A 24,447-nucleotide genomic window follows, 5' to 3' on the forward strand; every position below is an offset into this window, starting at 1 on the left:
ACTCAACATGTCTGTAGTGTCAGTGGTTTTGCGATGAGTCTTTAGGGTTTATATGACTCTGCAGTTGTCATTGCACCTGTGTGCTCAACTCAACCATTTTACAAGCAAATGATTATGTGGGATCACTCTCTCTCCCTGGCCCAATGTCACTGTGACAGTAATATAGGCAACCGCAAAGCTGATCTGAGATGAAATGACTTATTGTTTGTGTGTCAAAGGAGAAAAGGAGTCAACCTGCACTTTCCAATTATCTATAACAAGACATAAATGAATAGTGTTGGTTCTGTGACTCAGAAAGTGATGGAGTGAATAAACAGCGAGATCTATTAGACTACTTGGATAGAAAGAGTATGGGTAATTATGGCGTACAGGCCCGAACACAGCACAGATAGAGAGAGTGAGAGAGAGAGAGAGAGAGAGGGAGAGAGAGACAGGAGGAGGAGGCTTGAACTGTATGTCTGCTAAATCTATCATGAGCCCTTTGGGAGCACTGAAATGAGAACAGTGGCCTATTACTGCTAAGAAGGTGTTTTATTGAGAATATGCCGACATTCTGCCCAGGGGAGAAGGCATGGGAGAGGGGGTACGGCCAAATGTGTGTCTTTGTGTGTGTGTTATATGAGCGGTTGCATGCATTGTGTGCGTACATGCACGGCTGCTTGCCTTTTTGCCCTTGCTTGAGTATGCTTGCATGCATGTTCATATGTGAGTTTTATAGTGTATGAGTGTGTGTCTGAGAACCAATAAAATCAACTTTCCTATATTTGATTATTCAGCTTGAATAGAGACTTTTAATACTGCAGTTCATTCAGCCAGTAATGAATGCATCTGATCGCAAATGGACTACAGAAACTGCTTTTTTCAGTACCCAAAAAGTTCCATGGTACTATATATATATATATATATATATATATATATATATATATATATATATATATATATATATATATATAATTTATTTATTTATTTATTTATTTATTTTTTATTGCACATGTAGAATATCATTTACACACATTAATATTCACAATTACACATTAATATTCATATGTTTATAATTATTCATGTCAAAGTACCGTGGTATTACCATCTGAGAGGGTATTAATTTTGTTAATTTAAAATTTAAAATAGTCATTTATCAATAAAAAAATTAATTTAATTGGGTTATTTTTTTATAAAAAAAGTTTGTACCTTTTTTTATTTGATTTTGCACAATTCTGATTTATTTTCATAAGCTTTCATGTTTTAAATGTAATAACATTGTAATGCGATATTGTTTTGAGTAATTACTTATCTTGCCTAAACATTTTTATTTATTTTTTTATTTTTTTATTTATTTATTTTTTTTACAAAATTTGAAGTGTAAGAATTACAAGATTATTAGACTAGATTGTATTAGATTAGATGTCAATATGACTGAAGTTTTGCCTTTTATCTGTTTTGGAATGTGTAATATAAAGTTTGCCAGTAGGGGGCGAACCCAGTTTTTATAGTTTACCCCTCCTCTTTTTTAATAAAAATATGTGAGAAGGTGATGATGTTTTAATCACTTGCTAACTCTGAGCACTTATGTCCTTACAGTTTACAGCAGAAGAGGGGCCCACGTGTGTTATTTTATGTTGTGAAAATTAGTGAAAGTTGGATTGGTAGACATTTGAATTGAATCCACACAGAGTCAGACTGTGAATGGTAACAGAACCTTTTCCACATTTAAAGTTTTTCAGATAGCTGTTCAAATATTTTAAAAATGTCCATTTGAAAGCATAATTTGTACTGTAATATATACTTTAAAAAGCAAACTTTTTGTCCTTTTTCATTTAAATACATTTGTATTAATTGTTAAATTTGTAAAAATACATATGGTTATTATTTGTTTCTGTTTACTCTTTTTTTTTTTTTTTTATATATATATATATAACTATTCAATTAAAATTGAGGGGAGAGCTTTGTGTTGTTTCCATAAACAGTTATGTTTTAAAAGAACAATAACAACTTGCAGGATCTCTCTCTCTCTCTCTCTCTCTCTCTCTCTCTCTCTCTCTCTCCACCAGATAGCCATGTTTGCTTATCTGTTGTTTAATTAAAGGGTTTCTTTTCTTCAAGCTCCCATTGTTTCACGAGCACAGACAAAACCCTTACTAGGGTCAAAGGGTTAACAGCCATCAACCGTGGTGCTTTTTTTCTTTTTGTTTTGTTTAGGTCCTTTTTGTTCTCTTTCTCTCTCTCTCTCTCTCTTTCTCTCTCTCACTCTCTCTCCTTTTTTTTTTAAATGGGTTCCCACACAAAGGCATTGCTTCACCTGCCCCCCCCCCAAAACACACACACACACACACACGGCCCTCGGCCCCTGCCGCTGCTTGTGTCCCCATTTGAATTGATTATGTTTAGAGGGCTGCTTGTGATTGGTGGAGAAAGGGTGTGGTTGATTGGATAGTTTTGTATCTTGTCAGCTTGGGAGCAACCTTGCGCGTGCAATCTGTCCATATCCCCGGGAAAAAGGCTCAAGACACTGCAGCACGCGCACATGCTCACTGTAAACGCCTCTCTCTCTCTCTCTCCCTCATTCTGCCTCTCCGCTCAGCGACTCCTGTCTTCTCATCTTCCGCGATCCTCCAAACGGCCCGCCTTCACTCTTGTTTACCCTGCCAGCCAAATGGAGTTTGTCAGGTTTGTCAATATGATTCTGTAAATTTTGGTTATTTTTATTTTTCTGTGAAAGAGCTTCTTCTGTTGCCATAGAAAAGTTTTACAATGTAATATACACAAAGGAAAAGAGACATTTCTCTGCATGCTGTGGTTAGGAGATGTTTAACACTGTGACTGTGATGAGATTACAGGTTGAGGTTTGGAGATTCTGTACATAACAGTAGATTGAGTTGTTGTCAGTTGTGATCTTTGATGTTTCTGGGAGAAAATATTTCTAGCAGGGTTTTATTGTTTGTTCTAAAGAATGTTTTGTGTTACTTGATGATTTTAAAACTGCCTTGAACTTTTTTTTTTTTTTTTTTTTTTTTTTTTTTTTTTTTGTAAATAGGTTTTTAGATAAGTAAACAGGTTTGGGTTTAAGCTATAGTGTTTGATTTTCTATTGCAAACTTAGTGAAGTGACTGGTAATTGGTGATGTGTGTGTATATGTGTGTTGGTGTTAAGTGAGTAAGTTTGGGGAGGGAAGGGAAGGGGGGTGGACTGCTCCCCTCACTGTTACCCGCATTAAGAAAGGGGCAGGCACACTTGTATCATGGGCCCTCGTACTTGTGTGTGTGTGTGTGTGTGTGCTTACATAATTGTGACTGTGCATACGGCAAGAATGGGATTTTTGAAACTAAAGAAAAGTTTTGCCGGTCTGTACAAACTCTCACACACAACTTGAAACCGTTTAACAGTTATTTGATTTATTTGCTGGTCTTGGTGCTAATGATACGATAAAACTGGTCGTCGATATACTGTAAATTTTTCAATGGCTGATGTAGATACTGATATCTAAAAAGCAGGGTGGCTGATGTCTGATATAATGCAGATATACCTGCATATAATAAATAAAAAAGCAAATGAGACAGACACAAAATTGCTGAAATGAAATTAATGCTTATTTTACACAATATTTAATCAGAATTACCTTAAAATATCTAAAAACTAATAAATGTGCATTATACGTAGAAAAAGCTGTCAGTAGATTTCAAAACTTGCATGAGCGAAATATCACTTCTTTTAACGGTTCTATTAATTGGTCTGCCTGATAATACATAATATAATGTCATCTTCTGAGGTTTTATTTTTATATACTGTGTATGTGTGTGTGTATGTATGTATGTATATATATATATATATATATATATATATATATATATATATATATATATATATATATATATATATATATATATGCACATACACGCACACACACACACACAGCTCTGGAAAAAATTAAGAGACCACTGCAAAATTATCAGTTTCTCTGGATTTACTATTTATAGGTATGTGTTTGAGTAAAATGAACATTTTTGTTTTATTCTATAAAGTACTGACAACATTTCTCCCAAATTCCAAATACAAATATTGTAATTTAGAGCATTTATTCAAGGTCCTCCATCCATACCTTGATTGATCCGGCTGTGTGGCATGGAGCATTGTCCTGCTGGAATAAACAATCCTCAGGGTTGGGGATCATTGTCAGAGCAGAAGGAAGCAAGTTTTCTTCCAGGATTGCATTGTACGTGGCTTGATTCGTGCGTCCTTCACAAAGATGAATCTGCCCGATTCCAGCCTTGCTAAAGCACCCCCAGATCATCACCGATCTTCTACCAAATTTCACAGTGGGTGCGAGACACTGTGGCTTGAAGGCCTCTCCAGGTCTCCATCTAACAATTAGACTACTAGGTGGAGGATTGGTGATGATCTGGGGGTGCTTCAGCAAGGCTGGAATCAGCAGATTCGTCTTTGTGAAGGACACATGAATCAAGCCACTTACAAGGTAATCCTGGAAGAAAACTTGCTTCCTTCTGCTCTGACAATGTTCCCCAACTTTGAGGATTGTTTATTACAGCAGGACAATGCTCCATGCCACACAGCCAGGTCAATCAAGATGTGGATGGAGGACCACCGGATCAAGACCCAGTCATGGCCAGCCCAATCTCCAGACCTGAACCCCATTGAAAACTTCTGGAATGTGATCAAGAGGAAGATGGATGGCCACAAGCCATCAAACAAAGCCGAGCTGCTTGAATTTTTGCACCAGGAGTGACAAAGTCACCCAATAGCAATGTGAAAGGTTGGTAGAGAGCATGCCAAGATGCATGAAAGCTGTGATTGAAAATCAGGATTATTCCACCAAATATTGATTTCTGAACTCTTCCTAAGTTAAAACATTAGTAATGTGTTGTTCAGAAATTATGAACTTGTTTTCTTTGCATTATTCGAGGTCTGAAAACAAAGCATCTTTTTTGTTATTTTGACCAGTTGTCATTTTCTGCAAATAAATGCTCTAAATGACAATATATTTAATTGGAATTTGGGAGAAATTTTTTCAGTACTTTATAGAATAAAACAAAAATGTTCATTTTACTCAAACACATACCTATAAATAGTAAATCCAGAGAAACTGATAATTTTGCAGTGGTCTCTTAATTTCTTTATATATATATATATATATATATATATATATATATATATATAATTAATTTTTTAAAGAAGCAAATATTTAACTTAATTCCAATGCTAATATGCGTTATGATTGTGGTAACTTTGCACACGGAACAGCCCATACATCATGGGGGGGTTCAGGGTTTCAGTTAAAGGATTGCATGAGAGGACAATGAAAAGTAACGATTAGACACGTGGAAAGTAAAGGCTAAACAAGGAGCCTTGTGGAGGGTAATGCCACGCAGCTGTGACCACCAGGCCCCTTGCTTTAGAGAGCGAGTAGAGAGGGGTGAGAGCTGATTGGCCTGACAGTTTGTAATCAGAGTTGATTTATTGTTCATTAGTAGTGCATTAGGCCCCGCTCTGGCTGGAGCCGAACTGCATTTATGTTGTGCCCTGACAGGCCATGAGCCTGCCAACACCTGTCATTTCTACCGCTCGGCTCAGGCGAGCACGTATTAGCAGCAAGGGAGTGAGAGTGTTTGAAAGTGTGAGAATATTCACGTGTGTGTGTGTGTGTCTGTGCGAGATTTGTTACAGAAAGAAAAGGCAAGTTTATGCAAGAGGGTACAGTTGTGCTCATAAGTTTATGTACCCCTTGAGGAATCTGAGATGTTTAGGATTTTTAGAAAATAAGAGATCAAATGTTTTTGTTTGTTTTTTTGTTTTATTTAGTACTACCCCAAGAAGCTGCATAGCATACTGTATATTTAAGTATATTCCACAAGACAGAACGATATTAATTTACACACATTATCCTGTTCAAAAGGTTACACACTCTTGGTTTTTAACATTGTGTGTTGCCTCCACAGCTATCGAACTTTTATAACCATAAACCAGGGATTATTGGGCCAAATCACAGAAGTCTGTAAATAGTTGTTGATGCTCAAGAAGGCAATGCACGACATTAAGAACTAAGGGTGTGTAAACTTTTGAACAGGATAATTTGTGTAAATTCATTTTGTGTGTGTGTGTGTGTGTGGAGTAGCTATATGGATAAGCAGAACTGTATGTTGAGTATAAATGTCCCATAGGAAGGCGTTTTTTATTTAAACTGAGAAAGATAGAGAATAAAGGGGGAACTGACCTCTTTCACAGACCTCTTGCTCTACATTATGTGGTAAGAATCGAGAATACTTTGGTGATGACACACAACATTGCCAGCTGTTCTTTTCTGTTGCCTCAGTCTCTGTTCTCCCACAGAGGGAAAGAATAACGTGAGCAAACTTTGTAATGCTTTCGCCCTTTTTTAAGATGCATTTCTCCTTTTTCATCTACTCAGTTTCCCGCCAAGTACACCAGGTGAGCACCCTCTAAGGAAAGAGCAGTGTGGTGACGAATTGCTTCGAAAGACAATTTTTTGATGTGCAGCAAAAAAAAAAAAAAAAAAAAAAAAAAAAAGGTTGCTGCTTCTGTGGCTCACATCTGTGTTGTCAACATTCTATGTGAAACTAATTTTAGTGTGGAACAGTATAAATTTAGAGGTGGGAATTGCATCAAAAACTTTGTAGTCATTTTAAAATTAGTTTTTGGTTTTATTTTAAGTGTTAAATGCATCACTTTGAACTACAGTTTCAGTTTGTCTTCTGTTTGCTTATTAGCTTTGGAAGATGCTGACAATATCTCCCACTTTAAATATTAATCAACCCTGACGGACTCGTGCCGAACAAAGACAAACAGCAAAGCGATCAAAACACATTGCAATTTAGTGAAGCCTTCATCTGCCGTCATGAAAACATGGATTAGTGTTGTCACCATTCTGCGTTGTGCAGAATGTGGACCTCTCCCATGCGAGAATGTGACGACCATTGTCTCGAGTAAATTCTCAATTTGAGGGGGATTTGTGCGACTGTGATCTTAATTAAATCTCCACCGACTCCAATAACGCGTCTGAAGGCATGCGCGACGTTGCGTAACCTCACTGAGCTGGTAAACCATAAATCATATCAGCGAGATGAGTGGAGAGGGAGGGAGGAAAGGGGTGTTAGGGAAAGGTGTAAAGTGGTCAAAGGCAGTGTTTTTGGTGACACATGTCAGACAGGTGGTTTGAGACCTTCAGTGTGTGACTTTGTGAATGTGTCTCACTTTGTGTGCGTTTTTGTGTGTGTGTATGTGAGGAGGAAGTGGGAAAAGTCATTGCAAGGGTCATATTGTATGGCTTTGAGGTGAGAAATGATAGCTGTCTTCAAGTCATGTCAAGTCAACGGCACCACAATATCATATTTACAATATTTAACTTGAGCCCGACTATTTGAGTTGGTAGCGAGTCAGTTAAAGAATCATTGCTGATTAGAAGTTGTTGTATTTGGGAATGTTCATTGTCCAGGATAGTTTGTACGCATTTGTAGTACATTTGATGGAGAATAGCGATCAAGCTTGCTAGAAAATACTACTTATTTAGCTGGTTTATGAGACGACGGGCTTTTGCGGCAAAACTACACTCCCCATAATTTTCTGTGGCAGCACGAGAGTGATAAAATACCTAAAGCATCAATTACACACTTTGGGAAGTGAAAAAGAAAGATGCCTATCACTTCCATTTAATTTCAACCCAAAACATCTGGAAGTACATCAAAAGTCACAACAAGTAGGAACTTCCTAAGAGGATGCCTTTTCTTTCTGCACACTACAACGTTAAAATCCTTGTCAAAACAACTTTCTCAATTAATTAAGTGTTTTTGTGTATTAACAGACAATCTAGGTGTTAGTTGTGAACTTGTATACTTTGTGTTTATTTTTGTGGAAAAATCCCTGGCAAACATTTAGCAGAATATCGAGGCGTAACAAGTTCCTGTGGCCACCTCCGCAAAACACGTCCATTATACACCCACCCAGCTTTTTGTGTTTTTTTCCCTGAGCACCAGCTCAGAGGGTCCCATGGTCCAGCCTAGCATTTGGGCACCTGCAGTGGGGTTGAGTTAGTGTGGGAACGGCAATGCTTTACTGAGCTTCGCTCTTTTTCTTTTTTAATAACGTGAACCCCATGCTCTTCCTCGCCCCTGCTTGTTTGTTTTACAACAAACTGGGCCAGCTCTGCTGAGAACTTGTTTGTTTGTGGTTTAAGAGTTAATTAAAGTGCAATCTGGATTTTTGTTTTTACAGTTGCCTTGAATGGGCCGATCCCCCTGCAGAATCTGCTCGGTAAATGGGCAGAAAATGTGACTATGATTATGTCGTTTATGTGAACTGTAAACGGCCGCAAGAGAGACAGAGTGAATAAGAGGGAGTGGAATTATTCAGCCTTCAGTAACAGCGGGATCAAGACTGTACCACATATTCAGAATTGGGGGGAACTAATGTAATCATCGAAGAGTTAACCATTAAAAAGTCTATATGCCCTTTTGTAATAGTTTAATAATAATTATAAATACAAACATATTATATACAATATTATCTATATTATTCCTGTAGAGTTCACTTTTTTGATTCACACATTAAAGCAGAACTTTCTAACTAGAGTTTTATATGTGGATTGATTTGGTTTTGCATTCTAGTAAACGCAATTTGAACCGAACGAACGAAAATAGGTTAAACCAAAATTGGGTATTCAAATTGTGTTCATGACTAATTACACCACAAATCCGAACGAGCGTACGGACATTACTATTCCCTATATATCTGGACAAGGTAAACAGAGAGGCTTCAAACAGACCAAACCTCCTCTGATTTCTTAAGGGCTTGTTATTTTGGACTTCTCAATTCTATTTGATGTCCTGACAAAACAAGATGACACTGGGGAGCAGGCATTAAAATTGTATTTCTTTTTTTTTTTTCTGCCCTCTTTTTCTTCCTTTGCAACCTGTTTCCGTGTGGCCAATTCAATGTACAAGACACTCTGATTGAAGTGCCCCCCCACCCTTTTATAAGTCTTCACTCTTCAACTTAATTGCCCACCTCACTCTCACACTCTCTTGCTGTGCATGACATTTTGCTCTCTCAGGAACACTGCATTCTTCATTAAGTCAGTATCTGTTTTTTTGAGGTTCGTCAGATGTGTATCAGATGTTTCTTCGTTAGAGCTGTATATTTGGCCATCATTTCCGGCTGTTAGTTATGTGTTGAAGACGGAGTGGACAGTGGATTCAAGAGCCGGGATAAAATGAGCTATATCTGCGGCTGCGTCAAGCTCTCGATCTCTCAGCAAGCATTGTTCGACTGATGTGTCTATAAGAGAGATTCGGCACCTTTTAAAAGAAACAGTTCCATAAATGTAACTTGATGCTTCGTAATTTTAATTATGTGCATATAAATCTTTGCACTTTTATGTGTGATTTTGATGCAAAGTATTAAAATTGTTTAGTAATTATTTACAATTTATTAACTTTCTAATTGTGCAAAAAAATATTTTTGTTTTATATTTTAAACATTGTAAGTTTAAGTCTTTATTTGGCAGTTGGGATTAATAATATGTATTTGATGTTTGCTTGAAAATGAAAAATATGAATTTGTAAATACAGATCTTTTAAACTTTTACTAAAATGTTACAAAAAGTACGAACTTATAAGTCCAGATGACGTCCAAATCTGCATATCAGTTAAGAAAAGGCATTTTTATTTTTTTTATGTTTGTTTCACGTTTTCTTTTTTACGTTTAACCATCTTAAAGTTTTCAAAGAATTTTGAAGCCAATAAAAATGAGTCTGGCTCATTTTTAAATGCATTTTAGACGCTGCAGATGTTTGCATGTGTTGGCATGTGAAAGCGTACAGTATATGATATGTGTGTGTGTGTGTGTGTGTGTGTGTGTGTGTGTGTTTTGGGTAGGGTTTGGTGGACAGCAGGTCTGCGCTAGCACATTGCCTACAGTCACATAGCAGCTGTAAGAGTATGTTATTGTGTGTGTGTGTGTGTGTGTGTGTACATGTGTACTACACCCACACCTGGCCAACACCACTCCTTAGTGAAATTCATAACGTCAGCTTTCTCTAGTTTGCTCCCTTTTTTTCTTCTGCTAACAATTCTTTTTTTTTTTTTTTGCTCCCAATTAGAAATGCCCAATTCCCAATGTGCTTTTAAGTCCTCGTGGTCACGTAGTGATTTGCCTCAGTCCAGGTGGCGGAGGACGAATCCCAGTTGCCTCCGCGTCTGAGACCGTCAACCTGCGCATCTTATCACGTGGCTTGTTGAGCACGTTGCCACGGAGACATAGCACGTGTGGAGGCCTCACGCCATCCACCGCGGCAACCCCGCTCAACTCACCACGCGCCCACCGAGAACGAACCACATTATAGCGACCACGAGGAGTTTACCCCATGTGACTCTACCCTCCCTAGCAACCGGGCCAATTTGGTTGCTTAGGAGACCTGGCTGGAGTCACTCAGCACGCCCTGGGATTCGAACTAGCGAGCTAGCAAACTCCAGGGGTGGTAGCCAGCATTTTTTACCACTGAGCTACCCAGGCCCCCCCCCCCTGCTAACAATTCTTTTGTTTTCTGAGCAAACAAGTCTTGCACCATTTAAAACTGTCCAATTGACAACTGAAATATGCATTCATGAAATTCCTTGCATCTTGTTTAGCCGGTTATCTGCATTATTTCGAAGCATTTGAATCGTCAGATGGCTTTAAATATGTATTTGCTCTCTTCTCACCTCTTATCATCCGATACGGACATTTACCGCAATTCATAATAATAATTCCATTTTGCACACTTCCACAATTATGTCCAGAAGAGAAGTGGGAACAGTTTTAAGCAGCGGTATCCCTCACTCTTAAGTGCTGCTGATATAGTGGCCAGGATGATATTTTTCAGCTGAAGTGCTTCTCCTCTGTGGCGGCCTGTCTTAAAGAGATTCCAGCTCATTCACCAGCGGATTAAATGCTAGTAGTTACAATGATCAATAGGTTAAGAGAAGGCCCATCCCTCTCTCCACTAATGACCTCAGTGGTAATGGGCAGTAAAATGTGAGCTTTAATAGCCTTTCCGCTAGAGCTGAGGGTTTGTAGAAGTGGATACACACATATACACACACACACATGATCACGGGAGAGAGGAGGGTGTGATGCTGGTGCCAGTGTGTGTCTGTAAGGTGTGGATATAAAGGGTTTAATTGGGACAGGCTGGCATTGGTTTGTCATGACCTGAATGTTGAGAGGGTTGTAAATGTTTAGTTGTTTATGTTTCAGTTTTAAAGGTCTTTATTTGGTAATTGGAAGTGTTAAGAAAATTAGTTAAATTTTTTTCCATTTATATTTAAAGGAAATTTGTCAGAAAGAACATATTCATGAAAACAAATTACGCCCAAACACACAAGCTTGAACGCTACTGTTTATGTTGTATGTTTATGTCTTGTTTGGTAATTGAAATTGTTAAGAAAATGTGTTTTGAATTTTATTTATTTATTTGTTTATTTATTTATTTTTTATGAATATTATTTTTATTTGTAAATACGAATGACATTCAAATCAGTGAATATGGTTTATTGCATACTTTTGTTTAGAATTAGCTTAAAAAACTAATCTTTATTTTCAAACTACTAAAAATTGTAACGAAAAACTATGAATTCATAAATATAAATGTTTTATTCAAACTTGCGAAATTTTTACAAAAAATATTCATTTGTAAATAACATCCAGATGATGTTTGAAATTTACTTGATCGGTTTCTTCTTCAAACATTTATGAACATTTTATGAAAATGGGAATTTGTTTGTACAAATGATTTTTTTTTTTCAACGTTAAAAAACGTAAAAAAACAAACAAAAAAACTTGTGAAATGGTTAAAAAAAAAGAAAAAAATGTAAACTTTTTTTTTTTTTTAACTACTGAAAATTGTAATGAAAAGTATGAATTCATAAATATGAATGCTTTTTCAAACTTGTCATTTTTTTTACAAAATATACAAATTTGTAAATATGTCAGATCAGTTTCTCTTTCCAACTTTTATGAACATTTGTCGAAAAATAGGAATTTGTTGACACAAATGTCCAAATCAGAGAGTGCATTTTATAAAAAGGTTTTATGGACAAGTTTATGGCGTAAAAAATGGAGTAAGACAATCTGTTCAGAATTTGTTTTATAAATAAAATAATTTCTTCAAACTCTACTGAAAATTGTAACAAAAAATATAAATTCATAAATATGAATGCTCTTAAACGTTTACAATGTAACGGAAAATATGAATTTGTAAATACGTTCAGATGATGTCCAAATCGGCCAATATGTTTCATTGCCCAGTATAGGCGGACAAAAATGCGTTCTGTGTTCACTGAGTGTGTTTTAGTGCGTATTGTCTCCCACCCACCCGTCTGCCTCTCTGACCTTCAGAATAGTTCATCAAAATTAGTGGCGCTGAGAAATAAGGACATGAGTGCATAATGACTGTGAAATGAAGAAATCAAGGGGTGCAGAGTATGCAAATGGCACGCTAAGCCATGTGAAAAATGGACCACATATTAAGACGTAACGCCCGTGTGTTGGGGTGCGTGGTAATGAGCGTGCTTAAGGGTTTCAGGTTTGTTTGGGGCACCAAATACACTTAAAGGCCTTGTTTGTTGTTAAATGTATACTGTAGGTAATGTACACGAACTCATGGTTTGATAGATCTGTCCTTTGTGGCATTAGGTGAAATATATATGGAGTTCATTAAAGATTTTTTGTTGTTTGATTTAGAGTGGGCTGAATCAGGCAGAGTCAATGTGGAGGGCAACCCCGCCCCCATATAGGGAACGGCCTCCAGCCTCAATTACACGCATCAAGACGTGACAAATTCAAACGAGTGTCAGGGGTTCTGGCTGAGAGACGCAATTGGGGTAACCTTGGTGAAGGGAGACTGTTGTCCCAATGTCTGGCCAATCAGGAGCAGATGTGAGACATCTCACTACACTCTCACTAAAACACACTGGGGATATGTTAACAGTTGCAAATGCATACCGCTATCAAGTTCAGCACAGACGTGGTTTGTCACCCAGTTTAAAAAAGGAGAGGTTTTAATGACATGGCTTATCGTAGAGAAAGACCGGCAGTACACGCACACACACACTCACTCACGTGTACTGTATTCAGAGAGCCTCTCCTCCAATTAAAGACCCCGTCAGTGTGTGAGGACCCATTCAATGTCATCACACATAATTTTCCTTTCTGGCCGTAATCCGCGTACCCTTTTATCTGTTCGAGCATGTTTTCGTGTCCTTTACTATGTTGTTTTTGATATATTTGTTTAGAGAGAAACACTTAGAAATTGTGGTTTATGAATTAACAAAGAACAGTGACACGTCCTGCCCACTGCAATATCAATTCCTGTTAATTGATTTTCAACTATTTAAGTTTATGTACACAACTAAAGCACTACACTGCGAGAGTTGTTACCCATTTGACTGAAGTATTGCACAGACAAGACACTCTACGTTGATGAAGAGGAGGGAAAACATTCATGAAAAAAATGAGACTACAAAACATATTCACACTGTCACAAGAAAAGCATGGACAGCACTCTAGAATAATGGGCAGTGGCCTTGTCAGTGGAGTGGGCCATTTGATGATGGGAATTGTTTGAGTGTGTTTGTGTGCTTTTTCTTTGTATCTGTCAGTTTCCTATCAATCAGAGCAGTTTGGCTTCTTGTATCACTGGTTCTGAAACATCCTCAGGTGATTTTTGCAAAACAGATCAGAATCTATTGACAGGCATGTGATGGGAAGTGCGTTTTAAGGGGCTGTTCACACAGAACGCATTCTTGTGCTGTTTTTTTTAATTGTTTTCTTTGTAAATATGCTAGATAGACATATGCAAGACACATCTCACTGGTTTTTCAGCGTCTTGCGTTTTGAGTGTCACATTTTTAAAACACCCTGTCAAGTTAAAAAGTTTCACTAAAAAAATGTGCCTCGAGACCCTTGCATTCTATTCCATTTCACTGCACAGTTTTTGAACTCCAGAACATGTCCTGTGTGGGGGGCCTGGGTAGCTCAGCGAGTATTGACGCTGACTACCACCCCTGGAGTCACGAGTTCAGAATCCAGGGCATGCCGAGTGATTCCAGCCAGGTCTCCTAAGCAACCAAATTGGCCTGGTTGCTAGGGAGGGTGGAGTCACATGGGGTAACCTCCTCGTGGTCGCGATTAGTGGTTCTCGCTCTCAATGGGGCACGTGGTGAGTTGTGCGTGGATCGTGGAGAATAGCATGAGCCTCCACATGCGGAGTCTCCGCGGTGTCATGCACAACGAGCCACAAGATAAGTTGCGCAGATTGACTGTCTCAGAAGCGGAGGCAACTGAGACTCCGCCAACTGGATTGAGGTGAATGTGCGAACGCCCCCTAACATGTTTACTCGCATATCTAGGAAGTGCATGGTATTGCGTAATTATCATTTACATTCCTCTTTTTCCTATGTGCGTGCAGGTGCCAGTATCTGTTGCTATGATGACGCCACAGGTCATAACTCCTCAGCAAATGCAGCAAATCCTCCAACACCAAGTTTTGAGCCCCCAGCAGCTCCAACTGTTACTGCAGCAACAACAAGCACTGATGTTACAGCAGGTAACCCGTCTCATTCTCCAGTTCATACAGTATATACCTTCCTTCAACTGTTACTCAGACTATGAAATATACTGTATTACAAGAATTGTAATACACGTTCTAATGAAATGATAGTGACCAGTGTTACAGTGATTTTACGTTAAGTGTTCAATAAATATTAACATTTATTAATAATAGTCATCAGTTAATAAACAATAATAAAGGGCCTTGTCAAGGTATATATATTGACCTTTTTACAACACCTTCAAACTTTGCTTTTCCAATCCGATTTTAAAGCCAGAACAGTAGCTACTAATTTGTTACATTAAAAATATTTAATTAACAAAAACATGCCCTAAGATTTCATCAGGTACTTCCGTTCTCTCATTCTAAAGTACATACTGTACAGTACACTTTCAGCTGTTGCTCAGTATATATGACAAACAACTAGGATTTGTTTGTCAAACAATCAATACATCTATACACATGACTCAAACGTAAGAATTCCACATATTCGGATTATGCATCATATACGCCTTCACACTAAATCTATGACTGTACATTCTTCCTGATTGTTAGGAAGTTGTGAAAGTTGACTGTGTGAAATGTGAAAGTTGCATATCATGGAGAGAAGGATTTGAAACTCTTTTGATCTACTATGCACATACTGTATAACACTTGAACATTCACAATGCAAAGCTCTGTCCCCAGTCCACCGAGAACATTTACATTGACATTGATTGATTTATTAACCAGAAGATTTTATTCTAAGTGACTTACAAATAAGTGACATTAATACAAACAGAAGCATCAGTCCGAGGGAAAAAACAATATGTCTTGGTACCGTACCAAATGTCAGAATAGTCTGGAACAGTTGTAAAAAAAAAATGTATATTATTTACATCACAACCATGAGCGATATGTGATCGCCTATGTTAATATTTCAGTGCCTATTCAGTATTCAGCAACTTGCCAGGGGTGTTTTTACTGTTATTTTATATGTAAATATTTAGCCAATCCTAACAGAGTAAAACACAGCCAAAGTATGGAATATGGCAAGTTTAATTTATGACTCTGTGTGACTTTGCAGCAGCAACTCCAGGAGTTCTATAAGAAACAGCAAGAACAACTCCACCTTCAGCTCATCCAACAGCAGCATGGCACCAAGCAGCAGAGTAAAGAGGTATGCTGACTGCATCACTTTATACACACACACACACACACACACACACACACACACACATGAGGCCTGGTATTCATTACCTGCCCCCAGTGCATCAAGCTGCTGTTTCCCATCAGCACTAATACAAAAGCAAAATCATTCCAACCCCTTTGTGTCACATTTTGAGTTCTGACAATGGGAAGAGTTGTTACCTGCTCTTGTTTGTCTACATGGCATCTATCTAACGGCAACACAGTTGTTCTATGGTATCTAAGGGGGAAGGGGACTGGTGAACGGAGGGGGTGAATGAGGGGGTGTGGCACCGTCAAAGGAAAAAACAGTTGATCAGCTGAATAGAACGTAATGAACGAGGGAAGAAAAACAGTTTTAAAGAGTATTATGGATGATCACAGGAATTTGATGCAGCCCTCAAGAGGCTCTCCTCTGTCTGCCCGTGTTTTTCTCGTGCTCACTCCCTCTCCCCCTCCTTCGGCTTTCTCGCGCAGCCATCAAAAGCTGGAATACGAATTGTTGCAGCGACTCCCCCCACGGGGGTCAGACAATAACCCCCCGCTGCTGCTTTGTGCCTCTTTTATTTAAAAGACAACAAAATTTCGTAGGTTTTCAAAGATTTTCAACTTCGGATTGGAGGCGAGGCATTAAAGGGGGCCTGCCAGCGTCAGTCTGCATCATGTTGTCATCTGCTCTGTTCTCGCCTCTCTCGCGTGCCACTCCGAGTTAACCTCCCGTTGTCTGCGTCAGGCCAGCATTAGGTTAACTCGAGGAAGAGCTCGAGCGACCTCCGTCAGGGTGACAGAGGATATGGATGAAAATGATGTTCAGATTGTGGAGGTTTTTTTGTCTTATCAAGTACAGACAACGTTAAATTAATCTCGACCCTATTTACTTACTTAATAAATGTCCTTTGTTGGGCATGATTCATCAGTGAGTGTTTTTTGTTGTAATCAATTTGATCAAAATGGAATAACTTTCAGTTCTGTGAGCTTTATACTTCTCGCTCCATTATATTCCTATTCATACCAAGGGCAGCAAAGCAAAGTGATTTTTTTGCTGCAAAACTGTTCATAGTAAGCGGTTACGTAAAATAGTGAAAATATCTCTCCTGTTGACAAATTTGTTTTAGTGATATTATGAAATATGAATTATCAATACTTTTCTCTCTCTGCTTGCTGGTTTCTTTTTTCGACTTCTGAAACAAACTTTTTGCTGATGTAGACAGTCAGAATCATACTAATAATATAATAATGTACCATTTTTCACAATCTAATCAAATCCTTATTGATACAATCAAGTATTACGCTGTATTTTACTGATTTAAAGCTCTCTTTCACTAAGACGTTATTTTGTTAAATTACACTGTGAATGCTGTTTCATGTTGTTTTTCACATTTTTCGCTAGTCCACTTCCCCCTTTTTTAGCAGGACATTTATAGGGATTTGCCTAATTTTTCATTTTGTTTCATGTAATTTTGAGCCTATTATTATTTTCACCCAATTTGGAATGCCCAATTCCCAGTGCGCTTTTAAGATGCATGGTGATTCGCCTCAATTCGGGTGGCGGAGGATGAATCCCAGTTGCCTCTGCGTCTGAGACCATCAACCCGCACATCTTATCACGTGGCTTGTTGAGCACGTTGCCACGGAGACATAGCGCGTGTGGAGGCTTCACACCATCCTCCGAGGCATCTGCGCTCAACTCACCACGCGCTCCACCGAGAACGAACCACATTACAGCGACCACGAGGAGGTTACCCCATGTGACTCTACCCTCCCTAGCAACTGGGCCAATTTGGTTGCTTAGGAGACCTGGCTGGAGTCACTCAGCATGCCCTGGGATTTGAACTAGCGAACTCCAGGGGTGGTAGCCAGCGTCTTTTACCACTGAGCTATCCAGGCCCCCTATTATTTTGAGCCTATTATTGAATCTTCTTTGACTTTGTAAAAAACAAGTCATTTACCGACAGATTTCAGAATTTACAGAAAAATGTTATGGCCGTTTGCCCTTTAATTGTCAGAAGAGTTTTGGGAAAGACAAAATGAATGGAATGAGGACGTAATTCAGGCCAGATTCAAACCTGTGCACCACAGCTTTGATTATTGATGTTGCATTTAAGCATTTGTACAAACGAAGGCTCGTGATCAGGATGTAGATTGGGACATGGGTTGTAGGGGAGTGCAGGGTGAAAAAGAGAAAAGGCGGCTTTCAGATAAAGGAACATGCCTTTGACAAGCAGATGAGGATGGGTGGACCATGAAAGAGAAAGAGGAAATAGAGAGGGAACGCTTTATCATGCTGTTTCAGCTCTGTTGTGGGTCTAAAGGTTGACCTGTCCACGGTTGTGCTGTGGGACCTTTTTTGTACGCCCTCTGTTTGGAGAAGTAAACACAAAGTCAAGCATCCTGTGTTTGGGAAGAGGGTGCGGTACACAGCTTGGCAAAGCCACACTTGTGCTTTAATGCACAAACACGCACACATTGTATACCAACCATGTCAGTGCAGATCTCGAACGCAGACCCATCAGAAACCTTCAGAGTAACCTTCCAGTGATTATGTCGGATGTTTAGCTGTTGCCACAGAGCTGTCATAGTGCATTTAAGGGATCATAAACAACAATGTTAGTGCTGAGAGGGGTCAACAGGAGGGTTCAATAGCCCACTGTATCTCCATAACATCACACATTTGTTTTGACTGAGGGAAGATCGGGGATATTAGATAATTTCCTCTCATTTATCGTTCTGACTACACAGCAATTTGTTCGCCATCCCTCCCTCTCCTTCTGTCTTTCAACACACTCTCTCTCTCTCTTCCATATTTCCCTTTCCCTTTTACAATCTACCTCTCCCCCTTCTTCCTCCCAAAACTCCCCTAGTTCTTACACCAACCTCCCCTAAACATTCCTCCACCCTTTTTTTTCTATACACTCTGTTCCATCCTCTCCATCAAGAGGCATATTACCATTCATCTCCTAAAGATGAAACTCATCCACTTAGGTCTTGTCCTGTGGCATATACTCAACTCAGTGGCTGGGGATTACCAACTACCAAGACTTTCGCCTTATAGAAATGGCCAAAAAATTGGCATATTTAAGCCAAAAGCGTACCTCTTTTTTTACTTTCACTTGACTCTTACTTTTTTGTGGCAAAATAAACAATAATAATAGTAAAGCTTTGCTTTGGTGCATTACTTTGTTTTTTAACATTTAAATTAAATGTATGTAATTTTTCACAAAAAGAAGTTGCTTCGGCACATAGCTAATTTTCACTCTCAGTGTGAAGGGGGCCGGTTTCAGAGTTTCAGCTTTTTCAGAGGAGTTTCTTTTTTAATTTTAAATTTAATTGAATTATTTAACTGATGGAGAGTATATGAATGCACATACAAAAAAATAAACAAAATACTAATATAAGTAATGATGCAAAGAGAGAAAGAAAATCGCAATATATTGACATTATTTATTGACTGTGATTGTATCGGCACAGCCATGTTCAGCTCTCGTCATATTGGATGGTTGCTCAGTTACATCACAACTCTGATTTACCCAAAGGAGACCAGCGATTGGTTCCCTAGGCTTTGCACTTAAATGCTGCTGCATATTAAGGACTTCCTCTCAGACCTTGTTTGTGGAGTTATGAATGGCCATAATTATAATCCTGTGGGTCTTATTATAAAAGATTAACAACGTTTCATTATTTGTCACGAGCCTCCCCGACTCCTTGTTAATTAAGAGGGGACAGCAATGTGGGAATGTACCTGTCGGCGCCTGTTTGTGTGTGTGTGTGTGTGTGTGTATTTTTATCAATATGAATAATTATGTTTGTGCATGTGTTGACATAATTGTTTGTCAGTTGTTTGTGATTGTGAGGATGATGTGTAGACCTCTCATTTCCCTGACTCTCTCTCTCTCTCGCAGGTGTCTGCGCAGCAGTTGGCGTTCCAGCAGCAGCTCCTCCAGGTTCAGCAGCTACAGCAACAACATCTTCTGAGTCTGCAAAGACAAGGGCTGTTGTCCATCCAGCCCAACCAGACTCTGCCTCTCCATTCCCTCACTCAGGGTGAGTACTCACACTAACACCAGCCTTCAGTGCTATGAGCTTTGCCCTTCTCAACACTTCATGTTCCTGTTCATACCAAGAGCAATGCAGCAAAGTGAAGTGATGTTGCCACATTGAGTGAAAGATTGATCTTGGGATTTAAGAATCGATATCAAGATCATTCAAACGAAGATCACGATGCATCATAAAATCTATATTTTTACCCAGCTCTAGTCTTTGTTATCTTCGTAATCTGCCTCTTTAACTGCTATACTTTTCGACTCGTGTCACCAATTCCTGTTATTTTTCAACCACTCCCCTCCAACCACTTGTCATTCAGACACTACTTTTCACAATACAATCAATTCCCGATGGATAAAATCAAGTCCTGCTCTGTTTTTTTTTTATTTGAACATCCAGTTTCACTCAGAAATACATCACACTATGGAAGTAAAATGGACTGCGAACACCGTTTCATGATTACTTGAACATTTAGCTGAAAATGTATGTTCAGTTGGAATAGTCCTTTACACTCTCTTTGCTCTATATTGTCAATTGTGTGTTTCTCTTTTAAAACAAGACCATGTCAACTATGACACTCACTTTTCACCACTGCAACCTACAATATATCCTCCTACATTTCCACTCTTCCATTGCATCCGCTTTATATATATCTGTTATCTCTATTATCATATTCTGGCTCCCTGTCAACCCTTAAACATACTAGCCATTGTTTTCTAACCTCAACCCACTAGACTAGTCAAAGATTAATCACTTTGCAATCAGTCAGTGAGTCAAAATGTGTTTTTCCAGGAGGTGTATTGCATTATTTTTCTGTCATATTTACTTAAGGAGCAGCAACAGAATGACAAAGACTGGCATTCATATCGTTTTTGTTTTGAGTTTAGTTTTCTTTTTTTTGAATGCCAACTGTACTCTTGTCAGCTAAGACAAACAAGCCCATAACAAGATAAGAGCATATAAAGGGTGGGGAGGGGGTGCTTGCAAATACAAACTGTGTTTGTTCAGTCTTGTTATTGTTTGATCAAGGCATAGTCAGAAAGCTGAGCCACTCCGAATACTCATGTTGCCCTGGGCTGGAAGAGGCGATGCAAAGCCACAGGCTAGTATCAGATAGGTGGCCGTCTTTAAGATGCCTGTAAAGGACAATTTTATTTCTTCTAAGCGACTGAACGACAGAGCAGTTGTTACTCAGGGAACATTGCAAGCATGTAAGACCAATCAAACGACATTTATGAAAGACATGTAATATCATTTATAAAACTGATAGTTCCAACTCTAAATTCTGATTTGATGAGCCACGTTCAAAGCCGTTGTAAAATGTAATGTAACAGCAGTAAACATGGAACACAGGATATTGTATGCATATATGATATGCCTATTGTTTCCAGTCAAGGGAAGCTGATGTCCTAGCTTAGAACTGGTTAGTCTAGTTTTAGCATTAGTCTAAAAGAGTGGAAAAACCTGGTTAAGTAACTTTAACATTCTGTTGTGGATTCCTTGAATCTTATTGGTCATTAAGTGTAAGACAGCAGTTAAAACACTTATCAGAATGTGTGTGTGTGTGTGTGTGTCCTCCACATTTTCTGCTTCACTGTTAAAAGTTATTGATGACCTTTTTTCTTTCACACTCCACTACATTCTTTCATGCTTCAGCAACCCAGTTTTCCATTCACAAGATTTAATCTACAATATTCAGTAGTTAGCTAAGTAGTTAACAGTGGCATGATAACTTATGTTACCTCCGAGTGAGTGTGTATGTGTGTGGTTATCATGCGCATGAGCAAGCTACTAAGGAAGATTACTCAGCCTGCGACACAGGCTGAAATTGGCTTATTTATTAGACCTTTTTACCACGTCACATTTGACATACGGCACATCCAGTAATTTTCCACACTATTTTAAAAATTGTTTACGCGTACGCAAGCAAGTTCTCTGGCATAGTGGAGACATATGAGACTTCAATCAAACAATGTGTTTTAGTCTGTCGTATTTGAATGTTTTGAAAAAAAATCAGGCTGGATCACTCTAGGGGGTGGATAATTTTTTTGACATTAATGATTCAAGTTTTGGACAGTGTCAACCGAAGTCTGCAATGAATTATAGCAATGTGTTGGAGAAGATAAATATCGCAAAATGGGGCCCAGAGAGATAAAAAAAAAAAAATTGGACTTAAGCAGAATGTGTAATATAGAGAGAAATAGAAGAGAATGGATGAATATTCAAGAAAGGTAGAGAAAGAAGTTTATTTGGCAAAATAAACATTTATGTCTTCCTTCTTTAGACATATACTCAGCAAATTTTTCGGAGCGACAACCACATTGAATTATGGAGGGAAACACTCTGTATTATTTTCAATTTATTGAGCAGAAAAACAAACTTTTCTGTGAAAAGTGTTGTAGAAAGTAACTAAAAAGTAATTGGTAATGTGATTACTTTTTTGATGACTTAATTAGTAAATTAATCTGATTACAATTTTAAGGGAAGTAATTAGGTATATGTAATGTGTTACTTTTTTGAGTAACCCAACACTGTTCTAGACATGTACTAGTTGTTCAGTTTGGCTCTGTACATAATATGCTGATTAATGAAAAAATATCTGCCGTTATTCGGTTGTAGAATGCAGTTTCACTTCTGTAAATAACCATACTTAGTGTTTACAGAATGGGATTAAGCACTTAGAAGTGGAGTGACAGCCGTATTTTGTCATGAGTGGCCGCAGTTTGGTGTCTACATTGGTGTGGCTGCCAGATATTTGTGTTTACCTCATGTTCCAGACTATCAGACAATCTTCTCATCGGAATCTGTGCCCTCGTACAAACCCATTGTGATCCTCTGCATCCCTCTAGATCTCCCTTAACTAGAGTTCATTCTCATCCCCAGCCACACATTAGTTAAGTTGTCCAGTCAAGGGCCACAGGACACCAACAAGACAAATTTGCTGCTAATATGAAAGCAGCGAATGTGACCAGGCATGAAGTGCGATCTGCACGCAGGACACATCAGGAGACTTCGGCCCCTCGTCCAGACTCGCTGGCAGTGATTGATTAGCTGGCAGTGCGGCACTGTTTAATAGCCTCTGTAGCATTAGGGAGGAACATATTTTAGGCCTAAGGGCTGCATATCAACGGCCCCAGTGATCATAACCCCTTTAACAGAAGGGAGAGAAGAGCTCTGCCTCACAGAACAATAAACTAATAGTAGTGTCAGTTTGCCCCCAGTGGCGCGGTGGTGGTCTCGTTGCAAAAGACACAGTCACTGGTTTCCGCTGCGCCATTTTTTATCGGGCTACTGATGGGCCTCAACTAATGTGGTTGTGAACCTTAAATCAACTTTCTGCTTGCTCGAACATGGTCACCAGGGTACCAGGATACAAGGACGGGAAAAGGTTGAAGCGAGAGTTCGGGGCCCCTGTCTGGGCATCGGCACTACCTGCTGCGGTAAAAATTGAGTTGCTTCGCTGGCGATCAGTCAAACGTCTCAATGACATCCATTTTTTAAAAGCACAAGTGTGTAACTTTGTCTTTTAATGAGAGGAGGCGTAGCACTGAAAAATGACTTCAGGGCCGATAAAGCGATCTGGAGTTTACAAGATAGATTTAAGGACAAAGAACTTGTTTAATGTTACATGTTATCTTTGAGACGTCACATCCATCACCTGTTACTAAATGACGATAATGTTGTAAGCTTTGTCCGATTGGTAGAAAGGTTACGTGAAGGGATACAGAGAGGATTTTTGGTGACATATTTGTTGGTTTTACTGGGGAAAAGTAGCGAGAGGATAGATATACACATTAATGCGTGAGGAAAAGAAAGACCTAGACAGACCTGCAGGAAAAAAAGGGGAAGTTTTATGGTGGGTGTCACAACAAGACAGCTTCGTCCCACTCGGTTACCCGTCTTATCAGCCTCCCCCCTTCCTCCAGCTTGGATTCGTTTCAGTAAACAGTGGTGTCGGGGTCACCTGGACTTGTGGGTAATTGAGGGAGAGTGGGCCGCCCTGTCAAGCACATCGGCTAAAAATACATTGCACACTGTCATTGTGCTCCAAGTGGGGGGAAAATGATTGTTCCCCTCGATGTCCAAACCCAAAACAATCTCCAGCACTGTGACCTATCTCGAAACCACATGATCAACTTTACCCTCCCTCACAATGACAACCTCTAAGACAAAAAACAAGCGAGCCGCTTCCCGTTGCCCTCAGATGGCGTAGTCAGCATTAGAAGGGTTCAATGCGGTTCACTTTTATAACAATGCTTGAATGCCACTCCAGGAGGACGTTAAAACACAACAAAAAAGCCCACGACGTGCCCAAGGAAGCAGAAGATGCCGCGTGGCACGTGGGAAGGTTATTGATTCGTCCTGCAATAATTTCTGCTGGCTCTTTTATATGCAAACGATCTTGTGTGAATTTATGGCAGTTCTACCAGACTCATTTCACAGTTTTTAGTCTCACTCTCTGTCTCTTTGTCTGTCTCTCTGGAGTCTTAGCCGCCTCATTAGCTTACTGTTCTCCATTACTGGCATAATTAAAATCTTTAGTAGCTTATCAAATTAAAAATATTTTCTGCTGATCGTATTGAGATCTCCACCTCGCCGTTATTTTGCCACAACAGGAATAAATTAGG

General features: G+C 39.0%; 1 protein-coding gene across 8 annotated transcripts in view; it reads left to right on the plus strand.

The window, feature by feature from the left end:
* The window catches only part of LOC127445628 (forkhead box protein P1-B-like), a 263,267-nt gene that overhangs the window by 199,675 nt on the left and 39,145 nt on the right, over nucleotides 1–24,447 (plus strand). For 7 of the 8 annotated variants that reach the window (XM_051705821.1, XM_051705818.1, XM_051705823.1 and 4 more), the window contains 3 exons: nucleotides 14,471–14,608; nucleotides 15,678–15,770; nucleotides 19,678–19,819. In XM_051705821.1, the coding sequence (XP_051561781.1) occupies nucleotides 14,471–14,608; nucleotides 15,678–15,770; nucleotides 19,678–19,819 (373 nt within the window). The remainder of the gene's footprint in view (nucleotides 1–14,470; nucleotides 14,609–15,677; nucleotides 15,771–19,677; nucleotides 19,820–24,447) is intronic. The other variant, XM_051705826.1, reaches the window with a different exon arrangement.

This window comes from Myxocyprinus asiaticus, chromosome 9 (genome assembly GCF_019703515.2).
Source record: "Myxocyprinus asiaticus isolate MX2 ecotype Aquarium Trade chromosome 9, UBuf_Myxa_2, whole genome shotgun sequence".
In the NCBI taxonomy this organism is placed as follows: Eukaryota; Metazoa; Chordata; class Actinopteri; order Cypriniformes; family Catostomidae; genus Myxocyprinus; species Myxocyprinus asiaticus.